The 18,208-nt window shown below is 41.6% G+C and overlaps 1 protein-coding gene across 1 annotated transcript in view; it reads right to left on the minus strand.

Annotated features, from left to right (window-relative positions):
* Nucleotides 1-4,122: 4,122 nt before the first annotated feature.
* F13A1 (coagulation factor XIII A chain) overlaps nucleotides 4,123-18,208 on the minus strand; it is a 165,879-nt gene continuing 151,793 nt past the window's right edge. The window contains exons 14-15 of the mRNA XM_027602389.2: nucleotides 11,956-12,092; nucleotides 4,123-5,860 (exon numbers count right to left, since the gene is read on the minus strand). Coding sequence (XP_027458190.2) covers nucleotides 5,707-5,860; nucleotides 11,956-12,092 — 291 coding nt within the window. The 3' untranslated portion in view covers nucleotides 4,123-5,706. The remainder of the gene's footprint in view (nucleotides 5,861-11,955; nucleotides 12,093-18,208) is intronic.

Below are 18,208 nucleotides of genomic sequence, written 5' to 3' on the forward strand. Positions count from 1 at the left end.
TTCACATAGTTAGAGCTAAATCAGTGTAGACCTATGTGCGAATCAGGGCATTTTTGAACGTTCAGGGAGAAAACAATGGCATGTAAGTTCATGACCAGACCGTTCCCTAGTACTTCAGCTCATGGAGAGGCTAGGTTTGTGGGGGTAGTAGAGGATCTGACATTGCTTTGAGGTTCTCAGTGGAATGACCCTATTCCCTAAGTCTCTGTGAGAGACAGTGTCATTCTCCATCCTTGTGTTCTCTCTCTCTTCTTCAAGTTATCCCTAATAGCATCTAACCAAACCTCAGTGAAGCTGATGAAGATCCCAGAAAATCATAGCTTAAAAGGAAGAGTTCAAGGAACTGGCAATATTGAAACTATTAAACTTGGAAGTATACATGTTAGGTCTCTTCAAATACATGGAAGCTGCTGAGTAATGACAAACTATGCCTCGTCCTATATTTTTTGGAAAGAAAAGATGAAGTTCAAACATAGCATTTCCTCAAAGCAAGAAGAGCATTAATCAGTAAATTGTTCTCCTTTCTGAGATGGTTGGGCTCAGGTTTTTATCTTACTGCATTGCAGATAACCTCAAATCGAGTGACTCAAGAGCAACCATTTTATATATCTCATGATTTGGTGGGTCAGGAATTTGGGCAAGGCTTGGCAGAGTGACTCTTCTGCTCTAAGTGACAGAGGTCACTTGGTGGTGGTGATGGTACTCAGCTGGTGGATGGGCTGATCTGGGGAGCCCCATATGGTTTTATTATCATATCTGGTGCCTTCGTGGAGATTACTGCAAGGCTGAGTTCATCTAGGATGGCTGACCAGAGAATTAACATGTAGCTTCTCCAGCATGGCAGTCTCAAAGTAGTTGAGCTCTTATATGGAAGCTCAGGTATTCTATGGAGAGGATTTCAAAAGACAAGAAGTGAAAGCCACCATTTTCCCAAGGAATGGAACTTACAACTTGTAGCATTGTTCTAATCCATTCTTTCAGTCAAAGTAATCATAGAGCTTGCCTAGAGTTGAAGGGTGGGAAGGTGGACCCCACCTCTCAATGGAAGCAGGGGCAACAATTTTATGGTATTCTATAATCTATGACCTTTAGGTAAATAAACTCTGATTGTAATTATTTTTACACTGTCTAAACTTGCTGTAGTTTTCCACTGTCTAAACTTGCTCAAACCAAAAAGAGGAAAGAATGCTTTCTGTGTTATAGGTACTTGCTTTTTACTAATAGAAAATACTCATCAGGACCCCTTATATTTGAATTAGTTTCAGGGCCAGTGAAACATTGCTTAGATAATTACTTAAGTTCTAGAACAATTATTAGTGTGAAAATTAACGGGGGTTCATTAATTGTTATCAGCAGCAAGCTGACTAAGCATCTTTTTGAAAATGGCCCATTGTCTTTGGAGCTAAAAAGTGTTCAGTGTAACTCCTGGCACTTGAGGTGAGCACAATCTCCTAGTTACTCATTCTACTGCAACCGAGCTCTTTGTTTTTTCTTCTCGTGTAGTGATGTGTTTTTGTTTTTGTAGAGTGATTTCTGACAGATACACTGAAAAGATGTTTGTCTTGTCTTGTTTTCATTCTTCTACAGAGATTAAGAAGGTAAAACTGAGTCTAAGTGGTTCGAAGTGCTGAAAATGGAAGGAGTATCTGTAGAAGCATTTGGCTCTCTTGAGTACTGAGTTGGAGAGCTTGGCCTTTAAGAGAAGTGAGAATGGCCCTAGGAATAAGATCCTGGGTATTCATCAGTCTCTGCCAATGGTAAATACTTGGTTGCCCAAATTTCAGCTTCTAGGAACTTGTCTGTCATATACTTGTATCAGTCTTTGAAATGGACAGCTTCCCTTGACATGCTACCTTTCTCACTTTGTATCCACTTGGGCCTTCGTACATCTCATTTCCCATTCCTAGACCCCAATGTGGCCACGCTCCCAAGCTTATACCTTCCTCACTGACCTGAGTTAGGCATTCCACCCCATAATCTCTTGGCCTCGTCCCTCCTTGACCCACCTGCTATAGTTCTTAGTTTTGATCCGGTGTTTTTTTTTTTTTTTTTTTTTTTTTTTAATTAGCAGTCTTTATTAGCCTTTCTCCACAACACAGGGCAGAAGGAACAAATTCTCATTCTTGGAAGTGCTCCAACTCTGACCCATACCTGTACTTCTGTGGCTGAAATCTCTGTAGATACCTTCTTACAAATGATCTTATGAGTCATTATGGTGAATATGGAGATCCCTGCCTCTTCTTGCTGGATATTGACCATCTTGCCATGCCAAGCTAATTGCAGTTCCCCAGAAAGGTCATGCTCTTTCTCTTCTCTAGGCTGTTACATGAGCTCTTCTTTGTCAAATGATCTCTATCTTACCTCTTGCTCTTTTTTTTTTCACGATTCAATTTAAATTTCTTCTCCATTATTGGAGATATTAAGGGAGGCTTTTTCAGGCATTTTTTTTTTCCTCTTTATTCCCATGGTATGCTGGGCAACTCTCAATTAACATAGTGTCTCCATGTACCTTATCTATTTATATATCTGGCCCCCTCCTCTGGATGTGAGTCCTTTCTGGGTAAGGACCATGGGACTTTTCATTCTTGAATTCCCAGGCTCTAGGATGATGCCTAATGTTCAATAAATATTTGTTGAATTCATGCTTGCACAATTAATTAATGCATGAATGTTAAATAGATGGTTGGAATAAAGAATGGATAGGTCGTTAGAAGGTTGCCTGGCTGGCTAGCTGGCAGGAGGATGGCTTGATGGTAGAAGAGATGAATGAATGGATAGTTGGGTTGGTTGACTATTAACTTTGTAGTAATGTTGGAAGAATGTTCATAAATGACAACTTTACATCTAGAATTCTGTGACTTTTGATTGCACAAACTCCATTTCCTTCCATATTATTATAAATTTGTACATCATATTTTTGTTGTTATACTGCAACTCTATGAAGAGTCTTGAAGTTGATTTTAATTCAATATTCTTAAAAACTTTGGGAGACAAAAGACGTAAAGAATATACAGTAAACCAGGGGTTGATTTCACCACTTGCTCCCATCTGCAGCTTGATTTGCCATGATGTGTGGCTTCCTAGACCTTTTTAGGTTCTTTATCAACAGGCTGGAAATAATTACATTTATTTTTTTTACAGGGTTGATGAAGTGAAATTACTTGGAAAATATGTATTCATACAATCTCTCTCTCTCTCTGTTTCTACCTATGTATCTATCTATATCTATCATCTATCTATCCATCCATCCATCCATCATCTATCTATCTATCATCTATCTACTTATCTCATTGTCTATCATCTATCTACCTATAGTTTTACATGTGTTGTTAAGTTTTGCTTCATATATCCCCAGAATAATCTTGTGGAAATGTAAATATTATTACCCCTCTTTGGTCACTGAAGCTATAAACACGAATAAAGATTTCTTAAGAAGCATAGAGGCCTAGCAGAGGCAGAAACTAGAATTCAGAGTCTCTGATGCTATCTGAGATTCATTGCTTGTTACCATTGCTAAAATGATTTTTAGTGTCGCGGCATTATTATACAGTGTAGAATCCCAGCTATTAGAGGGGATGGGCTGGCTCTTAGGCATGATGAATAGGTTTTATTTTGAGTGCCAACTCTAAATCAGTTGGTAATGGCTGCCTGGAGTGCTGCATTGAGGAGAATTCTGAGGCCCTATCTGAGTTGCAGTTGTTCAGTGATGTTACCATGAATGTAGGATCTCCCATACACACTTGTCATACATTTTCCGTCTTTGTTCTAAGACCACAAAGGGTGTTCATTATGATAGGTGTCCATGCTGGTTTGTCCACTGAGTCACTATAATGATTCATGAGATCATTCATGGAAAAGTACCTACAGAGATTTTGCAGTTTCTGGAAGCTGGTTTTGAACTAAATACATAAACTTCCTCCTTTGATGAATGTGGTTAATAAAATGTAAAGAGAGCAGTGAGGAAAGCTAACTGTGCATGAGTACCTATTAAAGTCATTTCCTTTAAAGGAGAAATGCTTGTTTTCCTAGCCAGGGTGGGTCATCTACTGCTAAGGAAGGGTGGTTTCTTGACCACCTGTGGTTAGTAGTATGTTGTATTGAAAATGAAGTGTTCACTTTTATGCAGATGCAAACATAATCACATTAACTTTATTTGAAGCTTTGATTACATTCTAGTTAATAAGCATATACTACATTAAGCCAGTTTAACCATATAGCAAAATGCATTTCATTTTAAAATTGAGTATTGGAAGGCTTGGCAAATGCTGGGATTATTAATTACTTAATAGAATTAGGTTTGATGCACATATGGAGGTGACCACTAACCCTCATGGATCCCTGGTGCCCAGAATAGTCTCAAAGGCTTAGAAATGTGGTTATGCAGATCAGAAAATTTCCTTCTGGCTTTTCCCACTTTGTTTTTGTTTTCGCTAAGAATCATACCCTAGGCATATCAATGGATAATTTTGATCATAAATCAGTTTTGCAAATAAATAGCAGATAGCCTTGCCTGTTGGAACCTTGGAGCATAATACAAATGATGTCAACATCCTCTGTCATTGGGTCTGTGTTAGCATTGGCTACTTCCAAAATGGACTCTGTATTACCTTTTAGCATCTGTGTCCTGAGCTGAGGTCTCAACATGAGTGATATGAAGGACAACAGGGAATTAGTGGCTGCCCATCCTTCTACATGTCTGGCCACTAAGTCTGCCAGATTCTCCAACTCATAGGGCTTGTTCTATCTCTAAAAATGTACCTGGACATCATTGTGTGAAGGAGAGGATCCCAGAGAGATAGATCTTAAAGTATATCACTAATAAAAGAGACTAATTCCTCATTTTTCCTGTCCCAAGTCAGCCTTGTTACTTTCTAGTCCTGTGGCCCCAAAAGAGTTAAAGTAAAGGATATTGGTTCCTGCTGATCAGGCCACCGTGTGACACCTCTTATAGAACGCACCATAAAACTCCATTATTTAATAGATCTGAGTATTGCACCTGCTATCTTATCTCCTCTTAGGTGATTAAGTTTCCCACAAATGCAATTTGTTAATATGGGGCCACATCTTCTCACAAGGTAAATCTGTGAAATTTGGCAGGCAGTTGCTTTGCCGCAGGTGCAAGATGAAAGACCTTGCCCTGGCTTTGCCAAGAAGAAAAATGATGTTGTTCTCAATACCTGGGAAAAATATTCTGACACAGAGAGTAGAACCTGATTCCAAAGAAAGGGAAATAGAATTCTAGGGCCCAAATCATGTGCTTCTCTCCCTTTTGGGGAGTATATTACCTCCAAAAGGCTGAGTGGGAGATCAGAGTCTTGTTTTACATGAAGCCAGGTATTGAGCAAATCCCCTTGTTAAGGGAAGTCCTCTGATATTTGGAGCTGTAGCCATTTGTGATGATAAATGATGACTTTTACTCTTATGAGCCACGAGAACTTAATTAGAGCTTAATTAAAGCTAATGCTCAGAATCTTTTGGAAGGTGGAGTGATTAAAAACTAACTTCCATATTGAATAGTCACACTGAAAAGTAGTCTCTGAAATACATGGCATGTCTACTCTGGGGCCCTGTGTAGTCCTGGCTGGGTCTTTACACCTAAGTTAAAGCAAGAGCTGACTATATTTTGCATTAGAATTTCCTTAGCCAAGACTGCAAGAGGCCCAGTCCCAGTCCCCAGACCCAGGTCCATCTCAGCCCCCTGTGCATTTAGTCAGAAGGTCGTTTTTGAATCTGCAAATCCAGCTCGCCATACACGTGTCTCAGGGAGTCACTGGTCATGCTGGCTATCAGCTTCCGACGGCCAGACACCCAGGGTCGACACACTTCTTCCCATTGCACGGTGGAGTTGGGCTGGATTTCACTGAAAGGATGGAAAAGAGAGGAAAGGTTTTACTTTCCAGAGAGGCAGATCCAGTTCCCCACCTTGATCAGGAAGTAGTGAGAACCCTTGCCTGCGGCACATGCTCTCTCTCAGTTGATGGTAGTAGAAGACAGAAGGGCTGATTTTACCAGTTCCAACCCAAAGGAGGCCCCTAGATGGGGATGTGCCTGTGACAGACCCGTTGGGTCAGGGTTCCTTCCACTTGGATGCATCAACTGGGATCTACTGCCACGCAGATGTGGTCCATCCAGTGCATGGTGAAGAAGGGCTGAGTCTCCTACCAGCCATGAGTCAACTGAAGTCTAGCTTGTCCCCCAGCCTCTGCAGTAGCCTCATGGATGTGACCAATCTCCCTTGGCTCATTTTGGGCCACTCTAGTTCCCTCCTGAATTAGACTCCTATCTGAATCCCCAGCTGCCTTTGCTGAGGTCCTGATACTCTAATTAGTTCTTGCCAATCCCTTTGGGATAGACCCTGTTCCCAGGCCCAAGATCTGGAACATAACTTTACCTGCTGCCAACTGATGGAGTATTTACATGCTTTATAATTCATAATCCTGTTTAACCACCAAATTGGGTCCCTTTGCCCATGTACCTTTCTGCTACTCATTTGTGTCCATCCTGATAATGGGACTGGCCTTTAATGGTTCTGGTATTCTCCTCTTCCTCTGCAGCCTATGCACTGAGGTTTTCCTAAGCTTCATGGCCAAGCCCACTCCAGTGAATGACTAAGGTCAATCAGGGTTGGGGAGATTTAGGCTTCTCTGGGGTGCTTCACATATTTTACTCTATAGAAGGCTTAGGGGGAAGTTACATTCAGGTTTTACATGCATGATAGTCCCTCGAGGTAGTTACTATTTGACACACTGAATAGTTAAGAGAAATGGAGGGATAAACAAGTGAGGCAGTTTTTCCAAGATCACACAGCTGTGAATGGGCAGAGATGAGATTTGGACCCAGGTTGTTCTGATTCCCAAATCCATGCTCCTCTATAAAGATGACTTTTCTGATCACTGTGCTAGCTTTTTTTTTTTTTTTTTTTTTATAAGCAAGACAGATGCACTTTTATTCAGTACTAAGAGCTTCTTGCTCGTATTGCTCATAGAGGATTTCTGGTCTCTGCTCTCTGATCCTCAGGGAGAGCATGTACTGGGTAACCTTGCAGGGGATCCTGGGCCAGCACTTCTCTGGGAGGACATCTGGGAGATGGAGGAAGACCACCATGAGTGCCTTAGACAGAAAAGGGACCTGTTTTCATTGGATTACTGAGGCACACCACGTCAGAATTGAAAAGGATTTAGAAATCACTTAGTCCAGCTACCTCATTTATAGGCGAGGAGGGTGAAATCCTAAGGAGCCTTATGGAATCTTCCACAGCCATAGCCTGATGACCCAGACCATGGACAAACAAAAACATGCTGGGGGACATGAAGAGTGTGCTCATGCTAAGAAATGAGGAAGATGATGTGCAGAGGAATTCTGTGAACACATCCCTAGTGGAGGGTACTTCCTACTAGTACCATGGAGGGACTGAGGGACCAAAGTAGCAGGGGATGCTGTAGCTTCAGACTGGGGTGGTGGTAGGAGGGGTTACAAGGAAGGGGAAATGCCAAAGAAGGTCTGGAGTGGTTCAAAGACCTCAGCTATGTGATCCCCTATTTGCCCTTGGGGGCCAGGTCCATAGAGCATTACTTTAAACACAGCCAAAGTACAAGGAGAAATATGGGGCCACATACCTGTGCTTGACCTATTCTATATAAAGTTAGAAGCCCCAAGTTTCCTCAAATAGAGCTAAAACAATATGTATTTTAGATGGCGGTGGATGTATATCCTCTGGGGATAGAAAGGGAAAATACCCCAAATCTTTGAAATCTAGACACTAAATAAGAAATCCCTTTCAAACTCTTATACCTGTGCCCAGTGAATTGGAAAAGGCATCTAAGGCCTTGGGGACTCCTCTCTTTGGAACTGCTCCAGGCATTGACTGCCGCTGCTTGTCTAAATGTCTCAATTAATTTGGCATTTGCTAATTCTCTTCTTTATTTTTGTTCTTTATAAATGTGGTTCTATAAATTATTTTCACCCATTATATAAAAGCCAAATTGGGTGAAATACCTATATAGGTATTTTTCAAACTCAGTAAATCGATTTTATGATTCAAGGTTTGAAAAACATTGACCTCACCATGGGTTTCCTCACCTGTAAAAGGCAGACACTATAGAATATTGAATAGAGTGTGAGGGCGCCTGGGTGGCTCAGTTGGTTAAGTGTCTGCCTTTGGCTCAGGTCATGATCCCAGGGTCCTGGGACCGAGCCCCTCATCGGGCTCCCTGCTCAGCGGGGAGTCTGCTTCTCCCTCTCCCTCTCCCTGCCGCTCTGCCTACTTGTGCTCGCTTTCTCTCTCTATCAAATAAATAAATAAAATCTTAAAAAAATGAATAGAGTGTGGAGAGAGTGGGGTGAATTACTATTTGTACTGCACTTAGAAGCATGGCAAATATGGCAATCGCCAATTGTTATTTAGTGTCATTATTACTGTTGCTGTTGCTATACTTATTATTATTAGCACAGTCACCCTTGTGGTTGTTGCTTCCTCTGCCTGAACTCTGCAAAACAACTAGGAAAGTAAATTCCTCCTGCCTGTTTGCAGAGAAACAGTTCTCTGTCCTTAATTTACAGTGATAAATTTAATATGAATATATGTTTTAAGATATTTATTTCTCAAGTGCTGGGCAATTTTTACCCTGATCCTTTCATTCTTTCTTCCCTGGGTTCCCCAAGTGATCAATCAGAAACACTTTGCAAAATAGTTGTCTTGCTTAAGGATCTGGCCTAGGGCCATGTAATGCAGGTGACTACCTCAAATAGAAACTATAATCCCTGAGCTTCACTTCGTTATTGGCTCTTATTCATAAACCTGGCCCCATAATGATATTCACATATGTATCTCATACATGTATAGATGTCTACTCAAGACTATCATACAAAGATACTAATACATGAAAATACACATGCATGTCTAAGTATGCATTTATTTATAGATAAATATGTACAGAAAGAGAAAAGAATCACTCACCCATATTGGTAAATGGAGTAATACTGGAATAATCCTATTTGCCTGGGGATAGATGTTGTGATAAATGGTTCTCAGTTAATGTGCTGAGCTATCAAGACATGCTGGCCATTTATCATCTTGAACACACACAGGCAAATGGGATTATTATTACAATAAACTGCAACTATCTATGGGTTGTTCTCATGGGTCTAGCCCTCAGCTTCTGTCCTACTTGAGAAACTCAAAATTTAAAACAAAATCACAAAGTCGGGGAACTTTTCTCTTGAAATAACTTACTGAACCTCATCATTTTTTAAAGAGAAAAAATGAATCTGGAAGATGAATTATTTGATGTTCTGGAAGTATCAAGTGCAGAAACTTGAAAGCTGAGAGTCTGTGGGGCAGCACTTTCAAGCATCTGAGATAGGTGGGAGGTGGTGGCAGAAGGCAGGAAGGTAAATCATCTCGGAACACATTTGGCTCATATCCTGAGCAAGGAGTGAAACACCACAGCTTTCCTCATTCCTAGTTCAATTCCGTGTTCTCTAGCTCCTGCCTTCCAGGCCCCCTGTTTTGAGCTTGACACCCCTTGTCTTCTGGGGCCCTGGCAGGACTGTGGGTGGATAGGTGGGGGTAGTGATTCCCTTGACTATTCAAGATGTGTATCCTAGAAAGGAATACAGTCTTGTGAACAATTCTGCTACTACACAATTGCTCTTTTTAAGAGTCCAAGTTGTTACATGGATCTGCCACTCTTAGATCAGATCTTGGCAGCGTAGGGTACCCTGGAGTGCTTATAATTATCTGACAATATGGATGTGGGTGCTGGCTGGCTCAGGTCTTGATTGTGAATGTGTGTGCTGGAGTCAGAAGGAGACAGAGAAAGTAGTGCTCTCCAAAGTCCCAAACCCACCCTAGATCGTAAATATTTTCCCTCTCAAGTTCTTTCCAATTTTTGAGAATCTCAGAGAAATAAAGCTACCCTTGTGTTGGAGAGATTCACCTCCTGGATCTGGATTCCCATAAGAGATTGAGGACCTCGCTTTCTGTTACCCATCTGCCATAGACCAAGGTGTTGGAAGTAACCGCCAATAGTACCTTAAGGAAGAGTGTGGGCAGGGCATTTGCCTTGTATCCATGTAAGGACTGGACTCTCCCATCCTTTCCATGATTCACTCTACTTTGCCCTACCCCAATGTCAGATATTAACAATAAGCACCTGGACACTCAACTCACTTAGAGCCCTATGCCTCCCAAATGGTAGGTCATTGCACCGTGTGAGGATTAATCTTTCTTCTAAAACACAGATTGTCTCTTTTCATGCACTGGCCTGTGATCAAGGTGGGATTTTTGGCACAGCCAAGGTGTACAGGTAGCAGGAGGTTCCAGTACCCTCAGATGAGGCTTCTAGGGTTACCATTTGAGAAGGAAAAAATGGATGCAGCGGGGGTCGTTTTGAAGAAGAAACGTGTTTCACTTTGCCTGAGTGATTCTTGCATCTGATTCAAGTGGGAAGGTGCGAGAAGGGGTGAGTGAGGCTGTCGTTTCTGACGAAATCAGGGCTATCACTGCTGACCTCTCCCTCTCACTTAGGATGATTTCTAATTTTTCTTTTTTTTTCCTTCAACTTTCCTAGTAGCACAGGAAGGGTTGTTATGTTTTGTGCTTGCATTTTTAAAAAAGCACTCAAATTAATTTCTCTGTTGTTTATTGCATTCATGGGCAGCAGGGCTCTCTTAGACAATGGGATTGCAGAAGCTGTGAGCACTGTAATTTGAAAGGAATACAGAGAGCACTTAGTGGGCAAATTGTTCTTTAAAGGCATCCCAGAAGGGTGAAGGAGGCCTTGGCCTGGTCCCACAGATTCAGAGGGGGTAGCTTCCAGAAAGGGTGTTAGGGAGATTCCTAACATATCTCATCATCAGGCACTTTCTGAAGCCCTCCACCTCTCCTTCTCTGCTTCAGAAGTTCACCCCACAGAAAATATGCTAGATCGATTGATGCTGACAGGGACTTATTTGTGGTAAAAATGAAAATAGTAAGTCTCAAAGATTGGGATCCATTCTGGGTGTCACACTTTAAGAGAAGCACTGACAAACTGGTGTATGTGGGAAAGGTTGGGGGCAGAGCTAAAGCCATGTTAGGGGTTAGGAGAGATATAGAGAAGATGTGACAGTTGTTTGCAAACATTTGCAAGGCACCAGATGGAAGAGAGATGGGTTTTATTCTGTGCTGATCCAAGTGACAGAATTAAGATCACTGGGTAGGATCAAAAGGTAGAACTGTTTTCTAACAATGAGAGTTACCTGACTGTGAAATGGGCTGTCTTGTTGGGGGACACGCTTTGTCAGCAGAAGTCACAGAAGCTAAGAAACTATAGGGCACAATCTGACAGTGCTAGGTGTGAATGAAGCAGTCTCATTCATTTTATCATGGAGCCTGAGGTAGTCATTTGTCCCCTAGAGAACCAAGTCTGCAACTCTTTAGGCTTCCCTCTATTCTACAGAAGGCAATAGTTCTAGAGTGCTTGTGTTGGGAAATCTGGAAGGTGGGGCTGGGAAGAAAGGACCCTTGAAAAGGGACATCTTTCAGCATAATATCTGACACACACTAGGTACTCCATGGATAATAGTAGAATTGACACCTGAGGAGGTGGTATGGCAGAATGCTTGAAACTTAATTTCTGAATCAGCCACCCTGAATCTGAATCTGGGCACCTCTCTTATTAGCTGTGGAACTTGGGGCAAACCAGCCGACCTCTCAAAGCCTCTGCTACCCAAAGGGAGATGATAATAGTACCTATCTCATTAGGGTGGTTTTAAGGATTAAATGATGGAAATGACAGTCAAACCAACCCTACTTTTACCCCGTGACTCCTAAAAATGGCCAATAAGAAGGTGCAGCTTCTCAGACATGTTTATTGGGTGTTAGATGTAAGTTTGGAAAAAAACAGAGAAAGCTAAGCCTTCCCACAGTCCCATGTCACTTGTCACCTTCTCAGTCCCCACACCACCCCTTACCGGAACATCTTCCTCCTTGGCTTCATCACTCCAGGACCATCCAGGCGTATCCACACATTCCGCAGAGTTTCTTTTAGAGGATTGGTAAACTCAACTGTCACCACCATGTCAGAACCAACCATCCTGGTGCCGCGGACCTAAGGCAGAAGTGGGGGAGAATGCAGCTCATTAGCAACACATAAAACCTTTCTGCTTTCCTCTGTCCTTAGCCATATTCACTTTTGCTGGTTTTACAGAATGGTTATTTTTTGGCAATGGAACTCGTGTGATGAGGATAGCTGATTGCTTTGACTGGGGGATACCTATTGAGACAATGATGGAAAATTACTAATTAGGATCACACTCTTTTCCTCATTATAAAAACCACCCTAATTAGAGCTCAGGTTAATAGCTATGACCACCAGCTGCTCTTTCTCAGCAGGAGGTGGAAGTGTATTTGGTGTAGCAACACATTTCCATGGTGAGGATGGCCAGGCAAATTCTGCTTCTGGACAGGACTCAGGTTTCCTGCCAGCACACGGGAGATTCCCGAGTTCAAGAGGAAGAAAACTCTCTAGGGGGCTTGAGCCTTCTTCCTTTTAGACACACTAGAAAGAAATATGGCCAAAGAGGGAGTCATTACTGTGGAACTTGAAGAAAAAGAATCTGGATACGAAAATAAGCTAAAAAAAAAAAAAGACTTTTCATCTGCAGTTACAACATCTGAGTCCAGGAGACTGTAAGGTCCTTTGTTGGCAAGTTTATCTATGACAAGTCTCAGAAGTATTGGGTATTTGGCAAAGCATCTCATGAGGTGGCTAGAGTCCAGTGTCAGTTCGGCACTCACTAGTAGTGGGGCCTCAGGTGACTTACTCAACCTTTTTGAGATTTAGTTTCCTGATTCTAAGACTGGACTGACATTCCTATGGGGTCATCAATGTGAAATGCTATTATTATTTGCTCTTAGGCTGTGATTACTAGGTTCTAGGAATGGAATGCTCTCCCAACACCAACACAATGAGCTAGAAAATGGCCATGTGTTCTGGGGTTTGTTTGTTTAGAAGATATGTGTGCCGAATGGATGGATCTGAATAAGCTCTACATAACTTGGGAGCAAGATAATAATAATAGTTCTTACCTCAAAAAGAAAAGGGTAGAATGGGATAATGCATATAAAGCAACAAATACACTGTAGGACACAAGGCAAAAGCTCCATACCTCATAGCCTATACTGTTTTTGGAATAGCAATGCTCGAGGTAGTTTGTTTTATTCACCTTATATTTTAGTGCACTTTCAACTCCAATATCTAGCCAGTGCCCAGCAAATATTTGTGAAATCAGGTTAACTGCTTCACAATGGAATTTATTGACTGAGTTTCCTATGTAACAACTCGGTCATTCTTATACCCTATTTCTTTAAGTGGCATATACTATAGAAAAAATCATAGGAAATGAAACTTTCTTATGAACAGAGGGAAGGAGGAAGGACAATTCCCAGAGAAAAAGACTCTCACTTACTGACTTTGCAGTAAAGAACAAATCTTCATGGGCTTTACTCTTTAAGACACGATTTGTGTCTATATTTATGTCTATGGAATTTTAAAAATCTATGAGAAAAATGAAAATTGCAGCCAATTCTCCACGTTTATTACATTCAAATTAATACCTGTTGGGTGGGATGAGGGACTGCTGGGGTCACAGGGATCAGGGGTGGAGCAGACAATGATCATAGTGCTGACCATAGCAGGTGTCATCAAGAGAGCACAGACTGTAGGCCAAACGGTTTGTCCAGCGCTTTGCCCGTGGTCTTCAGCCTGCCATGCATACAGAGTCCCCTGGGGAACTTTAAAATCATGGAAGTCTAGGCCCACTCCCAAGCAATTAGCTCAGAACCTCAGGTGGAGCCTGTAATAAGTTTATTTTAAGCACCCCGTTGATTTCTAGGAGACAACTTAGAAAACTGCTCCCCAGGTGAAAATCTCTGATGCAGACAAAACATTTAGAAGACAGGCTGAAATTTTCACTTTCTTTCCAGATGTGCTGACTCTATCAATATATATGTTGGAAGTAGAGGAGTGCATTATTAGAATACTCTGAGTACTCTTGGTTTAATTTTCAAGTGTGGCCAACATATTTTTCCTAAGTTGGAAAACAATTTCAGAACACTTTTAGATTTTTAAAAATATAAAGATAATGTTTACAAAAACTGCCTGAATTGAAGAAGCTGGGGCTGCTTTAGAGATGCTATTGGTAAAAGTCTGATCACTTTAATTTCATGAGGGGGCTCCAATATTTTGGAGCCATCTGCTGTCTTCATGGCATGCTATTACAGGTATGGACAGAAGCCCCTTATAAAAATCTGGTAATAGCTACTGACCCTTCCTCAACACAGACACACACAGTGACAAATACAAGATACATACACCTCTCACGTGTGGTTTTAGGGGATTCATTAGAGACCCAGAAGATCTATCCATGGACCTCCCAGGCTCATGGGCTCCAGGTGAAGAATGATTTCCATATATGGCAAGGCTATAGCTCTACAGGAAGATTCCTGCACTGTGGAAAGCAAAGTGTACCCTTCCAGGTCACTTTTGACAGTTCTGGGAAAATTTAGTGTTTGGAAGGCTGGCCTCTGTGCCTGGGTCTTCATGGACAGGCTTTAGATCTGGCCATGATTTAAAGATTAAGCCTTCTCACGTAACTTCATGCATCATGCCTAACCAGTTTCCCTTCAGATGTTATCTTTGTAGCCAGCTGCTTCCATGGGCGTGGAAATATTCCCTGGGTGTGTAAATAGTCCCTGGGCTTCCCCGATCCTCAGTGGGCAGGAGGCCACTGATGCAGATGATGCAGGAGGCCCTGGAGAGGTGGGAGGATGAAGGAAGAGGTCTCTTTTCAGGTTGTAGAGTGTTTCTTTTGCAATTAACAAAGACTCAGTGTCCCTTTCCTGACATTCATCTCCTGCACCCAGAATGTAAACTTCCTTTGCCTGACTACTGAGATGCTAATGAACCCTAGAGACTCAAACCAAGCCAAACATGAAAGTCTGCCTAACATTTAACATCCTTGTTTTCTGTGTAGGGAAACTAAGCGGAGGTATTTTCCTCCCTTCTTTTGAGGAAAATGGACATAGTATTCTCACAGTATGTGTTGATTTAAGTGAGGCGCCATGCTATGGTATCTGCCAAATGCTGAGAAGACCATTGTGGATGAAAATGTCCAAATCTAATTCTTTAAGAAATCTGCACTGTTCCCTTTTCTTTAATGCTGTAAAAATAATTCCATATCATTGTCGTTATATTTCTGAACTTCTCACTCTTGTAAAAAGTTAAACAAAGGGAAGCTTGAACAATCTAGAGAAGGCTAGGTCAGGAAGAAACTTTTATGTGTACTCACTTCTGAGAAGAGTAGCCATTACTCAGGCCAGAGAAAAGGATAAAGTGTATGTCATTCTTCATGACATCAAAGTCTCTTCTATGTGTTTGATGGTCCTTATTGTTTTCAATGTTCCATTTAAATTATCTGTTTTTATTTTTTAAAAAGATTTTATTTATTTATTTGTCAGAGAGACAGAGCACAAGCAGGGGGAGTGGCAGGCAGAGGGAGAAGCAGACTCCCTGCTGAGCAAGGAGCCCAATGCGGGACTCGATTCCTGGACCCTGGGATCATGACCTGAGCTGAAGGCAGACGCTTAACAGACTGAGCCACCCAGATGTCCCTAAAATATCTGTTTTTAAATATTGACATAGAATATGATGCTCTCCAAGTTAAACCTTCACCAATACCAACATACTGAGTTCTTGTCTTTTGTATGACTTCATGATAAATAGCAATTATTTTGATTCTTTGGTGAACGAGAAAGTTACTGTTGTGCACACACACACACACACACACACACACACACACACACACACGTAAATTTTGGAAGCAATTACTTTTCAGGAAATCACAAGATCTCTTCCATGGAGTATATGCTTTGTAATATGCATACCTGTGTTCAAAATTGAAACTGAAATGAAGGAAAAAAGTTTGAGAAAGAATGAATTCAGTTGGTAATTTAATTCACATGATTTAATAGTTCACCTCACAGCCCTTACTTCAAGTGCCATCAATAACGTATTACATGTATTACTGGAAAATAAATTTGTTTCTCCTCTCTAGCCTTGCTGGGAAGAAGTAGTTTCTTATTCGTGAACTGTGCTCACATACCAGCACCACCACTGCTTCCAGCTAACTCATTTAGTTTAGCAGTTAGTACATATACTAATGGTTTTACGGTAATCGGGTCATGTTCCAAGTCTGCACCGTCCAGTGTGGTAGCCACTGGCCACATGTGGCTACTTAAATTAAATTAAATTAAAAATTCGGTCCTTAATTATACTAGCTACATTTCAGGTATGCAATAACTACCTGTGGCTAGTGGCTATGATATTGGACAGTGCAGATTTAGAATATTGCCATAATCATAGGAAGTTCTATTGGTCAATGCTGTTAAGTGATTTACTTATATTGATTATTTAATCCTCACAACCCTATGAGGTAGATACTACGAGTCTTTGTTTTCCGGAGGAAATTGAGGCGCAGGGAAGCGAAGTAACTCGTTCAAGTTCACATGAATATTAAGTAAGGGAAGTAAGATTGAATGCAGATCTGCTGCCAGTCATTGCTTAATCACACCCCCTACATGGGACTCTGGTAGCTGTGATAATAGCACCTCGCATTATTTTTAGCATTTCCTTAGTAATGCAGGCATCCTGCTCACGCTTTACTTACATTATCTTGTTTCATCTTCCTTACAGCTCTCCTTATGGGCTTGGGGGCAACATTATCATTATCTTCATTCAACTGATGTCAGTCTGACACTTAGAAGATAATCAAAGGACCCAAGTTACAGAGCTAGTAAACTGGTAGAACTCAGATACGAATCTAGGTCTTTCTGACTCCAAAACATTCCTCTTTAAACCCTACATACACTGTCATCTCTGACAGCAGAAAGGCAAAAATAGTAACTTTTTTTTGATGGAAGTCGCTTCTTTATTTTCCGAAATCTGCTGATGAAATCATTCACAGTATTACCTTACGTTACCATTAAACTTCCAGGTAAGCACAATGATTATAACTTAACCCTGAACTAAATTTGAAAATATATGTATAACCCAACTCTTTGTCTTTGACTTCATGGGGGAAAGAATCCGATTCCTATGCCAGAGTAAAATGTGACAAGGTAGGCTTGGGGCCTTGATAAATTACTTGACGATAATAGGATTTTCTATTTAAGGTAAAGATAGAAATATCATTTTAGAAAATACCCAGTTGCCTAAACAGAGTGGGATCATATGAGGGTAGATAAGACTCATTATTCTTGATGTTTTACTGTGTGTCTGTGTTTCTTTTTTAAGATTAAAAATTAGCAAATGGGAAATATATAGAGAGAGAAAATTGTGTTTTAAGCACCACAGTTAGCAGTGATTTCTCATTTTCATTTTCAAATACAGGTTGTTCAGTAGCTGTGCTGAGCAGGGAGGTGCAAATGCACACTTTATAGTGGCAGGGCTCACTCAGAGACATCATCTAGGACGTGCTCTCCCAGCTGAAGGAGCATATCCATGGTCTGCTCCTCTGTGACAAACAGCCATGAATGGGCAGAGAGTCAGCTACCCGAGCATGTAAAGCCATGGCTGGTGGTGTCCCACCTGGGACCCTTTGAGGATACATAGGCTACACCTGCTCAGAGCCCCTCACGATGGGACCTCATAGACTGATGTCTTTGTTTTTCTCCACAGATTGAGAAGACAGTGCCGAGGGGGACAACCGCAGTGGGTAGGACACAGAATGTGACCATGGTGGGGGGGCGCTGAGGGAGTGTTGGACTCAGGGTGTAGAGACCGGGGGCTGCCGCTGTGTGTCCTCGGATCAAGTTGTTTGAACTCTCTGGGCCTTGGTTCCCCATGTGGTTATTGGGAGGATATGTGAAACCATCTGGCAGAACATCTGAAACATAGCATTTATTGAATCTAAATGCAATTGATGTTTAAAGGGAGAATCTTATGTTGCCAGCAGGACCATGAAAACCTCCTCACCTAGAAGTTCACTTCTGCGGAATGACTTGGTTATGGTTTCTCGGGTACTGGAGTAGAGAGCCACAAGGAGAGAAGTTGCCAGCCTCCACCAACACTTGAAAGAGAAGTGGAGAAGCCCAGGTCCCCATGCCCCTGTCCCAGCCTCCCTGGGGACTTATGGTCCTGGTGGTCCAGACATGTGACAGAGTCAT

This window comes from Zalophus californianus, chromosome 7 (assembly GCF_009762305.2).
Source record: "Zalophus californianus isolate mZalCal1 chromosome 7, mZalCal1.pri.v2, whole genome shotgun sequence".
Classification (NCBI taxonomy): Eukaryota; Metazoa; Chordata; class Mammalia; order Carnivora; family Otariidae; genus Zalophus; species Zalophus californianus.